A 20,672-nucleotide genomic window follows, 5' to 3' on the forward strand; every position below is an offset into this window, starting at 1 on the left:
AAGATCCATCTAACATTAGCTATAATATCCCTAGTACTATGACCTCTTCTAAATCCAGCCTGCACATCTGGCAGTTCCACCTTCCTTTGAGCAAGTAAATTGTGTCATCTGCATAATGCAGGTTGTTGATGAGTCTTCTATTCTGATGCCACATTCCTCTTCATAGAGTCCAACTTCTCAAATTATTTTCTTAGCCAGTGTGGTGTTTATAATTAGCTGGACAGTTTTCATTAGGAACAGGGGATGATGTTTTTATTTTCTCCCAAATGCCTTTTTATTAGAAGAATGGGAGTGGTAGTGTGTTATTCAGGGATCACTGAGTTGGCAGTAGAGTTGACTTACTCTAAAGAAATTCCCTGCCTGCTATCCAAACTGAGAAAGAACATGATGCTCTTGGAAGCCCATGACCACAGTTTTAATAAGCAGGTATAATTTCCTGTTGCCTACACAGTTACAGTTGAACTTGCTAAGGTTGGTAGGATGGAATGAAAAGATTGTTTCATGCATCTGCTCTATGAGGGCTGGGTAAGTGTGTCAACATAATGGCGTATCTGTCAATGCGAAGTACTGGGTATCCTGAGAACTCTTGAATAATCATAAGGTATCTGGGCTCAGTGCTCCAGGCCTGAGGGTAAGCTGTGGGTGGGAATGCCTGTCCTGCATCTCACAACTCAGAGTGCCTGTCCTCATTCCTTGTGTGAGAGCTGTCAAAAGGAGTCAAAAAAGTAAGTATATGCTGACCTGCTCCAAAGATTCATAAATCTGGCTCCTTGCTTTTATTAGAAGTTGGCAGACCTCATAGTCAGCTCAGTTGTGGCTGACTTGTCCCTGGTAAAAAGTCAAATCGAGTATTGGCAACATTTGAGAGCAGTTTTATTTTTACATGATTAACTTATGTGCCTTTCAGGATACGAAGTCAGAGGTTAATCTTGTCTCAAGGTTAATCTTGCCATGAATTCTAGCACTTATCTCTGGAAGTGGGGGATTTCTTCTCTGAATAGTATGAGAGTAGTGAAGAACAATTTAAAGAGTGTGAAAAGAGAAAAGAAAAGCCAAATTGCGTTAAAATTAGATTGTCCTCTTTCAAATCACGAGTAGATCTGATTCAGGATAGCCAGAAGTAGGTGTGACTGGTAGAAATCAAGGGTTAATCCTGAAGATGGCTAAGTGCTTTACTACTTTTCTGCAAAAGGAATAGTAATTTACAGAGTGAATTGCAAAAGGATTGTAGATTGACTTATTTTGCTACGTTGACTATTCTGTTTTGTGTGTGTTTAAAAAGCTGTTTGAGGCTGGTACATGTCATATACTCCTCCTTTAAACTGGATTATAGGTTGGGCCACTGTTATTACTACTTCCACCAAGTACTTGTTCTGAAACAGAAACTTGCCATTATCCTTGTAGGAAGGTTCATTCTGCTCCTCCAGCATCAGCCAGTGTGGAGTACCATCTGCCCTGCCTGCCTACACTGCCACCCACTCCTCTCCCACACATGGTCGCTGACAGTCCCCTTTAGTATGCGTAAGATTAAGGGTGGGAAACGATCTGCTTTAACTACATCAGCGATCTAACCTCCCACTGTTAAACAGAATGTTGGAGAATTTCACCTCTATCCAGATGAGGAGTTAGAAATTTCAGTAAGAGGTGTAGGGGGATTTGGAAAAGGCCGGAAAATGTAATTTATTATAGATTTTGTATCTACTTTGAAATGGCCAGTAAGTTTAACTTTATAAATAATAAGAGGTTGAGGTTAGGGATATTTTAGTGGAATTAGGCCTGACATTTGCCCAGTTCAGAAGGCACTAAAATGGACCCAAAAGCAAGAAGCTGATGTCCTTAGGCAGGGCATTGGAGGACACAGTGTAAACCTTTCATTGCCATGAAACCTCAGTCTTCCTTCTCAGATGCAAATCCTTTCTATGAAGGGTTTAAGGATGGTGCAAATAAAAACTGAAAATCAGTCACTTGTACCATTTGGTATTTGATTCAGCTTATGTTCTCCTAGCAGAGGACAGGTAGCAAAAGCACATTGCTTTCCGTTTAAGGCTATTGAATGTGCAGTAATCAGAGCTGTAAACTATGTGCTAGGCATTGTGCCAGAGACTTGTAGGATTTTTTTAAAAAATCACTAAAATGATTGATGTACACATAGTTTAAGGAGACACATAGTTAAGCCAAGTGCTTCTGCAAAAATTACTACCAAAACAGTCACCTCCTTGCCTCTCACCCTAAATTCTTGTTTCCCAAAGGTAGTACCACCTCTTTTAGTCCATACAAGCCATGATAAAGAGGTACTATTGTCATCCTTACTTACTTTACAGTGGCTAAAATTTAAGATAGCACTTTAAATGACTAACCCAGTATTAGACAACTGGAAAGTGGTCAGACCATGATGTACCAAAAGTAGCATGCCTCTTGAGCCTCTTACTACATGCTTCCCAATTAACAAATAAGGTTCAAGTGCACATTTTTATTAGCTCAGTTAATCATTACTCACAAGGAAGCTTATACGTTTTAGTATACTATACAGGAGTTGGTGTGTCAGAATTAGTGAGACTGGCTCAGTACAGGGCAGGGATCAGAGTTGCTGTACATAAGGTTGCAGGCTACTCGATGGCACATAACAACACAACAGCAACAACACTATTCCAAATGAGGATTAAGCCTATTACTGACCAAATAAGTGACTGCTATACCCAATCCTCCTCACCCCCAATCCCAGTAGCTACTGAAATTATAGAAGTCAGCCTTCCTGTCAAGTATCCAGAAAAGGAAAAGTTTCCTCCAGAAATTTCCATAGTCACTGAGTGTAGATTTTGGTTGACATAAAAGTCTTCATTAACTCACTGTTAAAACAGCAACAAAAAAATTCAGCAAAACACACTTGTTGTCATCGAGTCACTTCCAACTCAGAGTGACCTTGTAGGACAGAGTAGCACTCCCCATGGGTTTGTGAATGCTTATGAAATGCTGCCCCATCAGCATATTTTTAATGCATTTTCAAGCTTCTTTTGATAATGTTGTAGAACTATAGCACACTTTATTCATAATTTATTTCTGTAAAGGTTATTTGCCTGGTGTAGAAGGGAGAGAGAGTAGATAATGATGAAGTCAGAGGAAGAAAACTAGATTGTGAAGGACCTCCAAGGGTCCTCCTAAAACATTGAGCTGCTTTTTTTTTTTAAAGAAAAAAAAGGGAACTATTCAATGATTTTAAGTTACTGAAGAGTTAGGTAGTCTGCTTTCATTTTGTAAAAGGTTTAGGGCTAGGTTTAGTGTTAGGATTGTGGTTAGGGTTAGGTTCTGGCTAGGTTTAGGGCTAGGGCTAGACCTAGGTCTTCATCTAGGATTAGAGTTAGGGTAAAGGTTAGGATTAGGGTAAGGGCTAGGGCGAGACCTAGGTCTTCGTCTAGGGTTAGGGTTAGAGTTAGGGTTAAGATTAGGGCTAAGTGAAAGAAAAAAAAAAAAAGACCACTCTTGCCCCTGTGTGAAGAATGTGAAGAAGCGTAGAAGCCAGGGTCACCACATGAAAAGAGAGCAGTCTGGCATAGGCTGGTAGCCACAAACATGAGGCAAAGAGAACAGGATTTCCTAGTGGATTGAAAGGAGGAAGAAAAGAACAGCATTTCTGTAAACATCTGAGTTAGGGGTGTCACATAAGCTGTTGCAGCCACATTGAATATAATTTGGGACGGAAGTCTGAGTGGAAATAAAAATTTTGGAAGCCTATTATATGTCAGAAGATACTCTGAAAATTGCACTGGAGCGCAGAGAAGCCAAAGCACAGGGAAGAATTCAAGATACTAAAGAGTTGAATAGAAGATTTCAAAAGGCAGCACGGGATGACAAAGCAAAATATTACAATGAAATGTGCAAGGAGTTGGAGTCAGAAAATCAAAAGGGCCGAACTCGCTCAGCATATCTTAAGCTCAAGGAACTGAAGAACAAATTCAAACCTCGAGTTGCTATAATCAAGGATGCTTTTGGCAGAATGTTAAATGATCCAGGAAGTATTAAAAGAAGATGGAAGGAATATACTGAGTCACTGTATCAAAAGGAATTGGAAGACACAGAAGAATTTCATGAAACAACATATGAGCAAGAGCCTATGGTGATGAAAGAAGAAGTTCAGGCTGCTTTGAAGGAAATGGCAAAAAATAAGGCTCCAGGAATAGATGGTATACCAATTGACATATTTCAGTTAACAGATGCTGCCCTGGACGTGCTCACCAAGTTGTGCCAAGAAATCTGGAGAACGAGCACTTGGCCAACTGACTGGAAGAGATCGATATTTGTTCCTATCCCAAAGAAAGGTGACCCAACAGAATGTGGAAACTACAGAACAATATCATTGATTTTACATGCAAGCAAGATTTTACTGAAGATTATCCAAAACGACTGGAACAGCACATCAGCAGAGAACTACCAGAAGTCCAGGCTGGGTTTAGAAGGGGTTCTGGTACTAGAGATATTGTAGCTGATGTTAGATGGATCTGGCTGAAAGCAGGGAATACCAGAGGAATGTCTATCTGTGTTTCATTGGCTATGCAAAGGCATTTGACTGTGTGGATCATAACAAACTATGGCTGCCTCTGAGAAGAATGGGAATCCCAGAACACTTGATCGTTCTAATGCGAAACTTAAACTTGGACCAGGAGGCAGTCGTCAGAAAAGAGTAAGGGAACACTGCATGCTTCAAAATTGGGAAGGGCGTACGCCAGGGATGCATCCTATCTCCATACCTTTTCAACCTATATGCAGAACAGATTATCCGGGAGGCTGGGCTCTATGAGGAGAAATGTGGGGTCAAGATTGGTGGGTGATTTATCAACAATCTGCGTTATGCGGATGACACAACCCTGCTTGTTGAAACTGAAGAGGACCTGAAGCGCCTGCTGCAGAGTGTCAAGGACTGCAGCCTACAATGTGGATTGAGGCTCAATGTCAAGAAGACAAAGATTCTCACCACTGGACCAATTGGCAGCATCAGGATGGATGGTGAAGAGATTGAGATTGTACACAGCTTTAGTTTGCTCACCATGGTCTTCGCAATCACTTGTTATGCATCAGAGAGTTGGACAATGACCAAGGAAGATAGAAGGAGAATTGATGCCTTTTGAGCTGTGGTGCTGGAGAAGAGTATTGAGAATACCATGGACTGCTAGGAAAACAAACAGATTTGTCCTGAAGAGGGTTAAACCGGGTGGCTCCTTGGAGGCAAGGATTCTGAGGCTCCGTCTAACATACTTTGGACATGTTGTGAGGAGAGACCAGTCCTTGGAGAAGGACATCATGCTTGGGAGGGTGGAGGGACAGCACAGGAGAGGAAGGCCCTCTATGAGGTGGATTGATTCAGTGACTGGGATAATTGGGATGGGAGTGTCAGAGACAGTGCGATTGGCACAGGACAGAGCAGAGTTTAGGGCTGTTGTACATAGGGTCGCTATGAGTCGCAAGCGATTCGACGGCACATAACAACAACAACAACAACATTATATGGTTGACATCTGTGCTATGAGACTAGTGATATATGGAGCAAGGCTTCTCAGCCTTGAAACTATTGACATTTTCTGCCACATATGCTTGATTGTGGAAATCCTGCACATTCTAATATGCTTAACAGCATCCCTGGCCTCTACCCACTAGATGGCAGTAGCACTGTCTCACTCCTGTTTAACTCAAAATGCCCTACTGGTGCAAGATTGCCCCAGAACCACTGGTGAATATAGACGTGAAAGGACCAAGCTTAATACTGTCTAACACATAAATTACGGGTTTAATTGATTGTGAGGATGACACAGTATCAGACAGGATTTCTGTCAGTTGTACAGGGTCACAGAATGTCGATTTGACAACACCAGCCAGTACATAAACTACTGCAGACTTTCCAAACTTCCTTACAACACCTGTTTTTATTCTTAATTTTGCAGTGCTTTAGTGGCCTTTTTGGTTTTAATCATCATTCTACTAAGTAACAGGGAAATTAAATTACTTTGTCACATTCACAAAGCCAATTGGGAATTGGGCCATGGGTTGGAACCCAGGGACATAATTTAAGTTTAATGTTTTTCTGGGCCACTTTGTGATGAAGTTTGCCAGCAAAAGTAGGATTTGTTCCTTAAAGGTGATTAGTCGTATTAGCTGCAACAGTGGGTTTAAACATAATAGAGGTAGTAAGGATCGTGCAGGATCCAACAGAATTTCATTCTATTCATGAGGTCACTGTGAGTCAGAGTGACCCAGTGGCACCTAACAGCATCATACACTTGGTGCTAGGTTATAGAGACTTCCTCACTCACCTTCCAGAGCTGTAGAATTTGTGGCCAAGGAAGAAGTAGCAGAGCAACTGAGGAACCTGCCCCAGTTCACAAGATAACACATTCTATACCAGAAGGGATTTGCCTGCATAGTTGGGTTTGATGATACTAAGATAAATTTTTTTAAAGAAGCAGTAAAGTTTTACCCAGGGATTAGAACTGGTTCTGCCTCCTGTTAAGAACTTGCTTTTCCACTACAGGTACACAGAATTTTAATCTATATTTTAACAAAATCTCAAGTGAGTCTTAAGAGATCTCCAAGTGATTCTTACCATATACCTGTTAAGTCTTGTTATCTCCAGGAACTCTATTTTTTGCCCCACAACTTCAGAGCCATCTTCCTTTACTTTATTTGCTCTGGGGCTCTGAAAGTGCTCTGACACTAGGCAGTCTTGTACTTTAAGTGGAGCAAGTGTCCTTGTTTATTTGGAATATAAGGACACATTCTCCACTATATTCTGAATATAACATTTTAACTTCTTATAAAAGTTTTCAAATAAGGTAAGACTAGTAAAATTACTTGTATAAAATGTGTGAGACATTTTATTCATACTTTTTAATTACTTCAAAAGTGTGAGACTTTGTCTCTTGGCATAAATGGGGGGAATACAGGATTCACATTACTTGTTCTCAACTGACTCTGCAGGACAAGTGTAGAATGCTGTACTTCAGAGGGGAAAGTGGCTTCCTTAGAGCTTTTGCTTAATGTGAAACCATTTCTAAAGCTGTACATGAAAAAACTTGAGACTCTTGGTCTTCTCATTGTGATTAGATTGCCCAAGAATCGGTTAAAACCGTTTGCTTTACCCAGAAGTAGTTTCTGTATTTGACAATTAGCAGCCATGAGTAAGGCCTCCTGGGTGCTCAGCCTGTACTAATCCTTCCCAGAATTTAGCATCTGATTTGAAAATGGACTACTCAGGGAAAGAGTAAGACCTTATTAAAGATGAGGTATATTGAGTTCCACTTGACTTTTAACTGCTTACTAAAGTTTAAAGGCAGGGCCTAGGACATGATACCGTGATGGGTGATTGATTAAAGCTGAAGTAGAAACACATGCAGGAGGGTGCCAAAGGACACATGGGACACTGGCCAGGCTGGCTGTAATGGGTGGGGCATGCTTTTAAAAGGGGGGGACAAATTTCAGAGGAAAATTTGAAAAACATGCAAAGGAGATTCTGTTACAGTGTGAAAGGAAGCACTGCCATCAATGCTTCTGAGCACAGGGGAGTGACAAGGTGATACCAAATTTGACTAAAAGAGATAGAGGAGAGACCACTTATTTTTACTTGGCTATCCAACTGGAGAGTGATGCCTGTGAATTAGTTGTAAGAGAGATAGAAAAGAGAGGTGATGGTGTGTAAGTGAAGAGTAGTGGTTGAAGGAAGATTACAGAGCTAGTTGAATGGGAATTCTGAGAGGAAGTAAGCCCACTTTGGCCTCAGCAGAACTCTTTTTTGCACCAGTGGCCACATGGCTAGGAACTTCAGATAAGCTTCTCTCCTTTGGGCTAAAATTCCAAATAATGTTGTTGTTGTTGTTGTTGCTGCTGCTGCTTTTGCTACCCTATGTACAATAGCTCTGAACCCTGACCTGTCCAGAGCCAGTCTTACTACTGACTCCAATATGTCTACCCCTCTTGCCCTAGTTACAGTAACAAGCCCTCTCATCCAGGGTCTTCCTCTCAAATAGCTTTTCCAAAGTCTTCACTAAAATAAGGAGTTAACACCAGATGCTCTGCTGGAAAAGGAGGGGGCAATCTCCTCCTGTACCAGTCAGATCTGATTTGACGGTACACGTAAAAATAATAAAAAAATAATAAATAAAAAAAAATAAGGAGTTAAACTCAGTAAGGCTTCTACATTGCTTTGTAAACCTTGACTTTTTTTTTTTTGCTTTTGAGTACCTTTGAGTTTATCCGAGAGGCTGGATAATTGTGGCATCAGGATTGGTGGAAGGTCTATTAACAATCTCCGTTATGCAGATGACACAACCCTGCTTGCTGAAACTGAGGAGGACCTCATGCACTTGCTGCGAAGGGTCAAGGACTGCAGCCTTCAGTATGGACTAAGGCTCAATGTCAAGAAGACAAAGATTCTCGCCACTGGACCAACTGGCAGGATCAGGATGGATGACGAAGAGATTGAGAGTGTTCACAGCTTCAGTTTGCTCGGCTCCACAGTCAACACTCTTGGCACCAGCAGTCAGGAAATCAAAAAGTGTATCGCGATGGGAAAGTCTGCTGTTAGGGACCTCTCTAAGGTACTCAGGAGCAACAGTGTCTCTCTGGAGACTAAGGTGCGCCTGATACAGGCCATGGTATTTGCAATCGCTTGTTATGCATCAGAGAGTTGGACAATGACTAGGGAGGACAGAAGGAGAGTGGATGCTTTTGAGCTGTGGTGCTGGAGAAGGGTACTGAATGTACCCTGGACTGCCAGGAAAACAAACAGATTCATCTTGGAGAGGATTAAACCAAGCTACTCCTTGGAGGCAAGGATTCTGGGGCTTCGTCTGACATACTTTGGACATGTTGCCAGGAGGGACGGGTCCTTGGAGAGGGACATCATGCTTGGGAGGGTGGAGGGACAGCGCAGGAGGGGAAGACCCTCTATGAGATGGATTGATTCAGTGACTGGGGTAATCGGGATGGGTGTGTCAGAGGCGGTGCGGTTGGCGCAGGATAGAGCAGGGTTTAGGGCTGTTGTGCATAGGGTCGCTATGAGTCGGAAACGACTCGACGGCACATAACAACAACAATTATTTTTGTAATTCATAGGGCATAGTTGAAGGTTTTTGGAGTTACCTTTGACCGTGGAAAATTTTAGATGGATGGGAGGATGGTTGATGTAATAAGAATAGAGAAAGAAGGACGGATAAGAAAAATGAGAAAATGAAGATGAATAGTTGAAAATGGTCCCCAGTAAGCCTGTAGAAATTAAGAGCAATAGAAAAATTTTAAAGAGGTAAGTATGTAAACTAATTTAACAGCGTTTTTAAAAATCAGTGTACTTAAGGAGCTCTTAGCCTAGTGGCAAGAAGCTACACTGCAATCCTAAAGGAATGCAGTTCAAGGCCACCAGCTGCTCCACAGGAGAAAGATGGACAGTCTCCTCCCATACTGGCCAGAGGATCAGTTGGTTGATAATAAGTTCTAAAATAATAAATTATTTTTTAAAAAATCTGTATACTTAGTGTTGACTTAAACTTTTTTTTTTACTTTTTTTTGACTTAAACTTTTTTTTTTGCATGACAAAGAAACTTTACTTTTAAATGATTACCAGTATATTAATAACAAGTAACAAGTTTCCATATTCTACTATCGAGTAACTTCTACAAGAAACTCAAGAGCAGCCCCAACTAGACGACTACAAGTGTGTTCTGCTTTCCGAAAGGTCGCTGTATGTCACCTCACTTAACAAAGGGCCTTCTTTAGTACCTGTTTCCATAAACTGAAGTAAATTTAAAAGGGATTTTTGCTTTTACAGAAAAAAGGCAAAAAGAGTGAAACCAGCATCCAGGCATTTGTTCTTGCAGCAGTGCACACCAAGCATTCAGTGTTACCAAGCTCCTTTTGTGGTTACTACACTCAGCATTTCCACACTGAGCCATCAGTTCTGAATTATCTGAACATTATATTAACTTTTTTTGGCTTTATGCATTATTTGGTAACTTATTTTGGGGGTTGAGAATGTTTAAAAATTTTCCCCCATAAACGAACGTTAACTGCACCTTCATTTCATTTTGGTTTAGTAAAGGTGTCACGAGAAGGCTCTACTTTTGCATAGCAAAGAAAACCTCTATTCATTTTTCTAACAGAAAGGATTCTTTTAAGGCGGGCTGCTATTCAAACAAGTTACAAAAAACCTATTTACTACTTTTTCATCAATAAAGCCCCTGACCTTCAAGAAAGATTTAGGGAAATGAAATACTTAACCCATTTCTTTCTTTGAAGAATTGTTTTCCTTTTACTACCTATCTAAGAAAGAACTCATATTGATATATGCTAACTACAGCTAAAAAGCCTAAGAAAATTGTTAAGTTTATAAGAAATATGAGGTAAAAAGATGAAATCTTTGGATAAGCTCTAAATCTACACAAAGTACTAGGTTTTGCTACTCTCCAAAAAGTAAAGGAATTTATAATATACAGAAATAATTTAACACTTTGTCACAAGAAGAAAGCTTTGCTAAATCTTATTCCACGTCACAGCATCTAAAACGCCAATCCATGGAGCAGGGGTCTCTTCCTCTCCTATCCATTTATGCGGTAGTTTTCATGGATTTCGGGCCGGATGTCACACACAAAGCTCAGGACATCATCTCTGTTCTGCCGGAAGTAGGTCTGGAGGATAGTCATCTTCTCCTGGGTCTCCTCCACCTCAGTGCTGCAACTGCCGTGGGATCCCAGAGCCGCAGCTTCTTTGGCCTTGAACTCTTTCTCGCTCTGCAGGCGGTATTGTTCAATTTCAGCCTGCGCTTCTTCTTTGGCCTGCTTCAGCCTCCGGTTCTTCCGCTTGCGGGCCTCTGACACCTTCTCGGAGGTGCGCTTCTCCGCCTGCAGCAGCTGTTGAATGCTCTGCGACTGACTCGCCATGGCGCAGGCAAGCCTAAAGCCGAGGCCAGCGGCCTGTATCAACCCTCCGCCTTGTTCAGGTCAGCCGACCACTCCGCCCACGATCTGCGACCACTCCGCCCACGATCTGCGGCTGCCTGACTTAAACTTTTAAGTACAGATTTGTTACAATTCGAAGACTTGTGAACTGAGCCTGCTCTGTAATTCACTCTCATGTATAAAATTAGGTTTATTTTCTGTTCTTTGCCTATTTCTTATATGTGTCTTCGGCACTTACATCAAGCACATCTTAGAATTTTGGGAGGCTATCACATGGAAGAAGCTTTAATACCAATATTGATGCATCTACAGTAGGTTCACTTACGCTGAAGTAACCCTGCCATATCACTGATAAGCCTTTCCTTCAAAGAATGGCCCTGGTTCAGGTATTCCTGAGAGACCCTTACTTGTTCTGACCATTATGCTGATAAAGACTTACTTCTAATTAGTGAGAGACTAACAGGTTTGATCAAGATTTGCTCAGTCCCTGGTCCTTATATGCTTGCCAGCCTGGTGAGTAGGACCTTACCATACCACACCGTACCATGTTTACACTACAGGATTAGTAGACCTTAGTACTAAATCCTGTATTCTTCTGTGTTTGCATTCAGTGTACATAAATGGTACAAAAGGAGCACTACACAAGCGAAGCACTGACCAGGACTGGCCCAGAAAATGAGGAGGAGGAGGGCCTTTGGGTGTTATCTGATGCTACCATGAGCATACACTGGGAGAGCTTGTTGTTTTGCAGTCATACAGCAAAAGTTCCTGTCTTTTTATTAACCTGTGTGAACCTTTCTATTCATTTAAATAGAATCACAAATAAAAGCAAAATAAAGACAGGTATGTGAAAGTTTCTGTGTTGTGATTTAGCTAAACAACAAGCTTTTATATAGTAAAAGAGTAACCCCGAAATACCCTCAGTATGACATCTTAACTTCATTAGGAATTTTAGCCTCCCCCTTCTCCCTTTTCCACCAAAATAAAAAGCCTGGCACACCAATACAGCATATTCCTGCACAGCCATTCACCTTACCGATGAGTATCCTGTGCATTCTGCGTAAATCCTTGACAACACCAGCCTCTACCCTCATGCAGTGGCAGTCAACTCTTCTGTAGCATGTTGGTCTTGGGTACCACTTAGCCCATTCTGACTGATAGCAGCTCTCAACAGCAGAGCAGAACCCCCCCCATCCTGCACTATCTTTACAGTCTCAGCTGTATTTAAGCCCATTGTTGGATTTACTATATCGGTCTATCTCTTGGCATACAGTTATTCTTTTTTCTCAGTAATATTTGTTACGTATATTTTTTTAACTGATTTATCATTTTGGGAAGAACTCTAGGATAGATAAGATCAGTGATAACCAAGTCACTTCCTCACTTTCATGGACTGTGCTGTTCCACAGGGACAACTCTAAATTTCTGGAAAAACAAGTTATACAATTATTTTTTTTTTAGATTTGCACTGAGTACAGGATGATACCTACTAGATAATACATGGGACTAAACTTAGCTTTTATTTATCCATAAATGTTCTCATTAAAGCAGATTTCCAAACAGCCAAAATACTTGCTTGAAACCGTTCTCATTGTCATTATATAAGGACACTTTAGAATCTGGCTCAACTACTACAATCATTCAGCCCCTTGAGGCAAAGTTATTGTCTGCCACTCCAGCAAGTAGGGCAGTATTTCTAAGCCAGTGAGTGTGGAATGCCTGCTTTTAGGAGAGCTCACCTGTCCTGCACTCACAGCGATTCTGTGAAGTTAGGGAATGCTTAGTTGAGGGATGATGGATGCTGGATGCCATGGCACATAAGAGCGCAAAGGAACCAAGAAATGGAAGCCTAAAGCTAAAGAGAGAAACCTTCCCCTAGAGCCAGCACTCTGATTTTGGACTTGGAGCTTATGAAACTATGAAAAAATTTCCATTTTTTTCCATTCAAGTGGGGAAGAAACCCAAACAAACATGGGAGGTCAGGGAAGACTAAAGTATAACAGCCAACACTTCAACTCCTGGAATCTGAAAGCACTTTCTCCTTTACCAAGAGTAGTCTCTTGTCCCTTAGCAAATGTGAGTGAGGCTGATTCTCTGTAGCAGCCTTTGACAACCCATTCCTGTTAGAGTTAGAGAAAGGGTTCTTTACTGAGTTCTGTTGTTGTTAGGTGTTGTCAGGTACAGCCTTGTGACCAGCAGATCTGAACCCTGCCCTATTATGTACCCTCTTCTCTGACACTTGAGTGCAATGCTGGAGTCACTGTAAATCCAACTAGTTGAGGATCTTCCTCTTCTTCACTGACCCTTCACCTTTCCAAGCATGCTCCATCCCTTTCCAGGAATATCTCCTCCTGACAACATGCCTGAAATGTGTGAGACAAATCTTAACCATCCTTGCCTCCAAGGAGTACGCTTAATAAATTCAGCCCTGCTGCTAGTCTTCAAGTGGTGGGAATTCATTCTAAACATCAGACTCTATTAGACTCAATTTTTGCTTGAGTGAAAGTTTAATTTCAGGACTCTGTGACACAATCTATATATCTCAGTCTTTTTTCTGTATTAGTAATGGCATGGTTATTATAAGGAAACTGTTATTGATGCCAAATTAAGTAAAAGATTTAGTGTATGCTTTTCACTAAGATAAAAAATTGAAGAGCTGCTAGGCCCAAAAAAAGAATAAACATTATGTACATCACCAAACCCTTCTTTTAGGCTGGGATTGGGGACATTGACCACCAAAACCTTTTACACCAGGTCTTGGAACTGGAAATATAGATAGGCCTCCCATTTTAAATGTATCTCCATCCATTGATGGGGAAGGCACTTTTCCAGCTGGCTTCATGCCATGAGACGCCCTGGACAAGCTGTTCTCGGAGTCTTCGCCAGGCTTTTCCTTTATAACAGGGTGTCATGTTGCCTGTGTCCTGTGATCCACTTGTGACACTTATAATCCTACATACAGAGAGTCTACATCATAATGTGATTTCGAAATAAAATTGGCTCTCCTGGCTTTTCCTTAAAGTAATGGTAGTTGCAGAAGGTGGAGGGATAAGAAAATAAAGCTTGTGCCACAAAGACACCTTTCTATACCAATTCAACTTCAATATACCATTCTCTGGGTGAAAAGGGATTAGGTAGCATATTTCTTCGCAAAAGGCTAGGAATCTTAAGTCGGTAAATAGAGGATCATTGATAACTCCATAATCTAAACTAGTCAAATACCACTCTGAATGGTCTAGTGACTGGGCACTAAAGTAGAAATCTGAGCATGCGATTCAGATAAAGATAAACATTCCAGGCAAGTCACCAGGCCCAATATCTGCTTTAAAAAGGTCCACATGAAGTGTGTAGAGCTTTGGACTGGAAAGCAGTTGAGTTAAATGTAAAGGGGTAAAGATTTCATAGGCAACAAGTACAGTTTGTTTTTCTAGTTTTCTTTGTGCTCCTTTTTCCTGCACAGACACTGAGCATTGCATTGGTTCTAAGTCTCAAGAGTCTAAGCCTTTATTGCTCTTCCTGGGTTGTTCCAGATGATTAAACATTGTTTAGAAGGACTAGGTTAGTGCAGCTTGTTTAAATCTGCTTTCATTTCCAACTCTGGTGTGTCTGACCCTCCCACCAGGTCCTTCGGTACAGTGAAACCTGAGAGCTTTTTTTACCCCAGCCCACTCCTGGTTGAGGGAGCGAGTGCTGAGATGTTGCAGCCTCAGAGACCTGCTGTAGGCATGGTTGGCTCGAGGGCTGTGCAGGCATGTAGCATTTTGGCATTTCACTAAATGGCAGCTCTCCACTCCCCAGTGCTATGCCCTTGATCAGGTTACCTCATCTCTCAGAGCTTGGAATTCATACCAGCCTCAGTGTGTCTTTGTGAGGATCAAAGAGGACGTGTGAAAGTGCCATAGCAACACCTGGCACCATAAACGTTGAGTGTCGCCTGCCTATCCCACAAGCCCATCATCTTAAGAACATCCTTAGGATGTCCAGTTAGATCACCAAGCAGCTATGTACTGGGTTTTGAGGCTTTACCTTGGGAGGGGGGACCTCAAAAGGGAAAACAGTAGGAATTTAGCTCTCACTTTCCCCAGCCTTGGGACCTTTTGCCTAGAATAATGTTTTATAGCCTCCTGCGGCACTTTCTGTCAACTTGTAGAATCTGAAATCTGGAAAGATTTTTGCTATACATCCTGTGAATGAAAGGACCCATACTTGGTCCCTTGGTAAGCTGGTACAAAGCTGTAGCAGAATTCCTCCCCTCCCCCTCCAAATTCTGTGTGCCCTCTGTTCCACTGCAAGGGACTTTGAGGACTGTATGTCTCCAGCTAGCCCCCTTTGGAGAGCCAAGCCTCTCTCAGACAGCTTGTCTCAAGACAAATGTCTTGGACCAGACATTTGTGTCCCCAAGTCTAAGCAACTATCTATCTAAAAACTTTTCCTCCCACTTGTTTTTGGAGAGCTAATATTCCTGACTCAGTAGAATTCTGACACATCTTTCAGCTATCAGTTCAACAAATACTTTTCAGGCCACCTGCTGAAGGCCACACAGACACGCACCATGCTAGGTACTAAGGAGATGTCAGCAAACTCAAAAAAAGTCATACTGAGAAAGAATCTATGGCCAAGGTTTTGAGGATTTTGGGGTTGTTTTTTGTTTGTTTGCTTTGTTTTTCTTTCAAAAGAATTGCAGGGTTTTGTGGTTTGGTTTGGTTTTTTTTAAGCAACTGAATTCTAATCTTCCACATTCCATCAAGTACTTCATTATCCTGAGTTAAGCCTAGATTCAGCATTCCTAACCTAGCTGTCAGGTATTGGGAAACTCCTTTGAGTTTTTTGTCATGGTTCTGGCTGAGGCTTCTGGTTTGTTTTTGTTTTAGGGATCAGAATTGAGGCGGTTGATCCCTGTGACCCACTTTTGGATGCAGGCCCCTGGGGAGGCTGATAAACAGTCATGATCCCTCCCTAGTCTTGTCACACTGAGTCTTTCTAGCTAAAGATGGGGGATGGCAAGGTAGGGAGAAGACTGCTCTTCTCCTCCAGCCCATTCATTCAGCTCATTTTCATGTTGGCACATCTTAGCATCTCATTCTTAACCCAGAGGCAAAGTGAAACTCATGTCTCTCCCACCCGACAGAGTAGCATGAAGATAACATTCTGTTTGATAATTTGGATATAAGCCTCACTGTCTTGTGGAGGAGATGTGGTTCTAGGGGAGGCGTTCTGGGGAGAACAGAAAGCACTATAGTCATGTTCTGGGTTTGACTCTCATGTCTACCTTTTGTCAACCCTGTGGTCTTGACCAGATCTCTTAACCTCTGTATTCTTTTTCTCATCAGTAAAAGAAACATTATAACACATACTTGGTTGGCTTCAGGATTGATTTGTGGTGAGAAGCCAAATGTCTGTGAAGGTTCCAGCACCATGCCTGGCATTGAAGGACTCAGGAAACAGTTGGTGCAGTTGATTTTGTTGTTGATAAAATTGATATTCTCTAGCAGTAGCCTGTATCTGAAGATAAGACACAGGAAAGTGATATACTAGAATATTTAACAGCAGTGTGGAAATAGTGTCAAGAATGAGGCTGTGTGGCCAGGGGAAGGAAATTGGCACTGGCTGATCTATAGGTTGGAAGGTAAGACATCACACCCTCAGACTCTTGTCTCTCTGAATGGTGATTTAGCTAAGATCCTCAACAACTTAAAATGGGACTGATACTTGACTGACTCCCCTGAGGTCTTGTCTGACAAAGACAACCCTCCAACCTTGCCTGTGCATGGGTCTTCTTTGGCTGTCTGGGAATCATAGTTTCTTTCACTTGGTTTGGTTGTTAAGCTGCATTTGTGACCACCATCACTGACTGTCTTCACTCTCTTCCAGGGGCTCCACGGGCCTTACCCCTTCGGCCAGTCTTAAATGGGTGTCTCAGCAAGAAGAAAAATTAACAAAAGACAGAAGGCCTGACTTTGGGGGGAGGGCAAGGGGTTCCTCTGGATTGCAAACCACACCGCATGGACCCCTGGCTCTGACCCTTCACCCGGAAGAAGAGGAAGCAGCAGAACAGACTAGTTTTGAGTAAACTCAGTATGCATGTGTGAATGCTGAATCGCAGGAATGGTGTTGAGGCTACCGAGAAGAAATCCATGCAGCCACGTTGGGTTTTGTTTATTAGGCATCAGTCTTAACAAGTCATTAGGGTCACTCGAGAAGGGAGAGGAAGTTGAAATGGGGGGGGGAGCCATCTTTTTAAACAAAATTTATTTTGCCTACAGAGAGGTTGTAGTTTTGAGCACATGTTAATTTCCCCCCCTTTCTCTACTTTTTTTCTTTTACTTAAGGGTTAATGTACTCTTCATAGAATAGCTACTTACTCTGGAAGCAGTTCCCGTTAAAAGCTAGTGTGGCATGTGTGGGGATTGTGGATCAGTGCTAACGGAGTCCGTCTGCCGTACCACATGACTCAGCACGTCCCTGACCCCATTTGTTTTTAATGGCATCAGCCACGGAGTTATCACCCTTTTCCTCCTCTTTTCTTTTTAATCTCCTGTTGATTTACACCTTTGACATTTGTATTCGTCAACCCTGTGGCTTGTTACCATCAGGACCTCTCTGAAGACCAAACTTCCCTGTGTGGCCAGCAAAGGAAACCTTGAGGACAGATCTCAGGTGACATGGGAGTTTGCGGCTGAGAGGTGCCCTTCTTCTGTACACACTTGTAACAATTCAGATTGCTTTTTCCCATATTTCTCTTGGCAGAGAGAAATGACATCATGCTTACTGCGCTTTTGGATTCTTCGTACTGTGGCTCCCCATTTTGTCTAGGAACAGTGCCTCTGGGCGGGAGGGCGTTGTGTGCATGCTGCCTGATGCATTCACCAGCGACTGTGCACTCAGCAAGTGTGAAGGTGTCACATGCTTCTCTGTTGTCACACAGCTCTCTTCCCTGTGTTTTCCACCACTTGTCCTCTGTGGTATTTTCACAGCCTGTTAAATGGAGGCTGACCTATTACTTGATGAAAATACAGCCCCAGCTGGGGAATTTGCCATGGGAAAGGGCCACAGTGGTGACTGCTCAGTGACTACATTTACATCAATGAGAGAGTCCCCGGCATAGTGGGCAGGGGTAGCCCAGCCAGAGCAGAGGCAAATTGGTGGGGTGCTCATTTGTGCAAGTGCCCCCACTGGCATCCTATAGGCTCCACGAGGTTGAGATGTGGATGTGTCTACCTACAGGAAGCTTGAACCAGGCTAGCACAGCTGTCTGCCAAAGATACAAGAATATGCAAAGTCTTTCTTCTCACCTCCTCTTTCCCTTGAGTCTTGGTTGGTTTGATGGCCGGGGATATGAGAGAGCCAGGAATGTGGATCTGAGGTACACAGGATCGCCTGCCTGTTATCATACCTCATCCACCCTGAGGGTGTGAGACAAGCCAGGGAGATCAGGTGATGAATGGCTGCAAGGGGTCGTATAGCCTGGGTGTGGGTGAGGGTCTGCCTGCCTGTATGTCTCTGGGTGTCTGAGTTCTAAAAATGTGTATTGTTTGTTCCTCCTCATCCTCTTCTGAGACTGTTTTTTTTAAGTTTGATTGTGGGAGAAAAAAAGTTTGTATGAGATTTCCCCCTTTGCCTCCCCACATCCCAAAAGATAAGGGAAGGAAATAAACATTGTTCCTTGAGAGGAGCCCTGGGGGAATGTGGGAGTGACCTGCTGAGGAAGGCAGGGTATCAGCACTGGGGCTGAGCTCAGATGTACTTGAACGAGTGAGTGCCCACTTGCTGCCTCGCAGAGAGAGGCCCTACCACATGGCCAGGGCTCAGAATGGCGTTCTGTCTGAGGGACCTCTAAGGCCCAGACTGCTGCTTCTGGTGCCAGCCTCTTGGGTCCTCACATGCCCAACCGTTGTTCCCCACTGGCCGTCAATGCAGCACTTCTCCATCAGCTCCTGGCAGGATTGTGGGAGGTTTTGCATTCCCTAGTTTCCTGGCTGCCTCATCTACCCCACGCTAAGTGTGTCCTTTCCCAGTTTCCAAATAGGACCTCACTGCTCTGGTTCAGCGGGAACTTCGCAGACCATCCTCGGTGAGTTGGCCTTGCCAGCATCATCTTGCTCCTCCTGCTTGAAGGCAGCTTCATTTCGTCAGTTAAATGTTCCCAGCACTTTGGCTTGCTTTCCAAGACCGCCTCATTTCTGTATGGATCCTTGGAGGAGTGAGCTCCTTGTAATGGGCCAGAGCAAATCATAACCCTGGAGGGAGGTAGTGGGTCCATGGCTTTCTTGAGATGAAACAGCCTCAGAGTACCATTTATTCTGCCTCCCTTCACTGGCACAAGTTCTGTGTCATGCCTGGAACCCTTGTTTCCTTAGAGGGGAAGTAAAAGCCGCCCTTTGAGCTCCAGTAGTCCCTAGTCCTCTTGGAAACTTCACCAAGTGGAAGGCCACCTCTGGACAGGACCACCAGGCAGGAACTGTCCCTTAGGGGCCTGAACACAGTCTTGGGAAGCATCTGTGTGCATGGTGTGAGATGTGAGTGTGTACACATGTGCATGCCTTTTTCCTTTTTATTTTTCTTCTTTTTGCCATGGGGACATTTGACTTAGGGGCTTATTCTACAAGAAGCAGTCACACTTTGCTCCCCCATTAAGTACTGGCTATAACCTTTAGCCATCAAAGCCACCTCCAGAATGGAGAAAACCCTCACCAAGATCACTGGTGTGGCCTTAGAGTAGCCAGGATAAGAAGTGGGCATGACAATAAACACTGCCCACATGCAGTCTGAGCTCTAGCAGGAGAGACCAGTTGGGACTGCCAGGGCTTGGGATGCAAACTGATGCCCTCCCCACCCCACTCTACCCGCCTTCCCTTTGTTTCCTGGGGTGAATGCAGGAGCGGCAATGGCTGCCCCATCTACCTAAACAGTAGTGTGTGTAGTAAGTGAGTTGGGTGGGTGTTTGTGGTGAGGCCTCATGGTGCCTGGGAGGAGATGAAGATGAGGAGGTTTTTCCTTACTGTATAAATGAATATTTGTATGATTAAATTAACACACACATAAAAACCTTTCCATGTGTCACTGAGTTTTATTGTGCCTTGCAGCCGCCTCTGTACCTGCTTGGCCCAAGATGTTTCTGTGCTGTGCGCTTTTTTTGCTCTCTAGATGGGGACACAGACAATGAGGTTCATTCTGTGTTTGGGTTAGTCCTGGGGATATACTCTTCCTAGCTTCCAGGGGCCCAGAAACATGAGGAAATGGCTTCCATATGGCCTCTAGGGACCATGATTAGGGTAGGTGCCATGCTTATATTGATTACCTTTTCCCCAACATAGAAGAAATCCAGGATGAATTAGTGCTCATCTGGGGCAGTACTGTGTGCCTGGCACCTAACGCAGGACCATTAACAGGAAGGGCATTGTGGGCATCTTTCCTATTGGAAAAGAGGATAAGGCAGAGGTGAGAGTGGCTTCCCTGTACTTCAAAGCCAGGCCCAGGTATTTTAGAAGATTTAGAAGGAACACATTTTAGGTGTGTTTGTGGTAGATTGGTCAATGGGGTATTTTTGGTTCTCCTCATCTGTTATAGGTAAGGTCCTTTTTTTAAAAAAATCATCTTTATTTTAGAAGTTTTGCTACTACCTAAGTATTCCCACTTGTAATCAATTACTAGGTTATGTATAAATGATAAAGATTATTTAACTCACTGTAATCTTTTAACTCAGTATGAAAGATACAAACACAAAAGGCAGTCGAGGTTCCT

General features: G+C 42.9%; 1 protein-coding gene and 1 pseudogene across 2 annotated transcripts in view; one reads left to right on the forward strand and one right to left on the reverse strand.

The window, feature by feature from the left end:
* LOC102852439 (chromosome unknown open reading frame, human C6orf106) overlaps positions 1–17,658 on the forward strand; it is a 111,862-nt gene extending 94,204 nt beyond the window's left edge. Inside the window, exon 4 of one of the 2 annotated variants that reach the window (XM_006882065.1) lies at positions 16,803–17,658. In XM_006882065.1, the coding sequence (XP_006882127.1) occupies positions 16,803–16,838 (36 nt within the window). In that variant the 3' untranslated portion in view covers positions 16,839–17,658. The remainder of the gene's footprint in view (positions 1–16,802) is intronic. The other variant, XM_006882064.1, reaches the window with a different exon arrangement.
* LOC102852033 lies at positions 10,572–10,913 on the reverse strand (annotated as a pseudogene).
* Positions 17,659–20,672: the final 3,014 nt, after the last annotated feature.

Source organism: Elephantulus edwardii, unplaced genomic scaffold (genome assembly GCF_000299155.1).
Source record: "Elephantulus edwardii isolate Elephantulus edwardi_28Jun2011 unplaced genomic scaffold, EleEdw1.0 scaffold00017, whole genome shotgun sequence".
NCBI classification, from domain to species: Eukaryota; Metazoa; Chordata; class Mammalia; order Macroscelidea; family Macroscelididae; genus Elephantulus; species Elephantulus edwardii.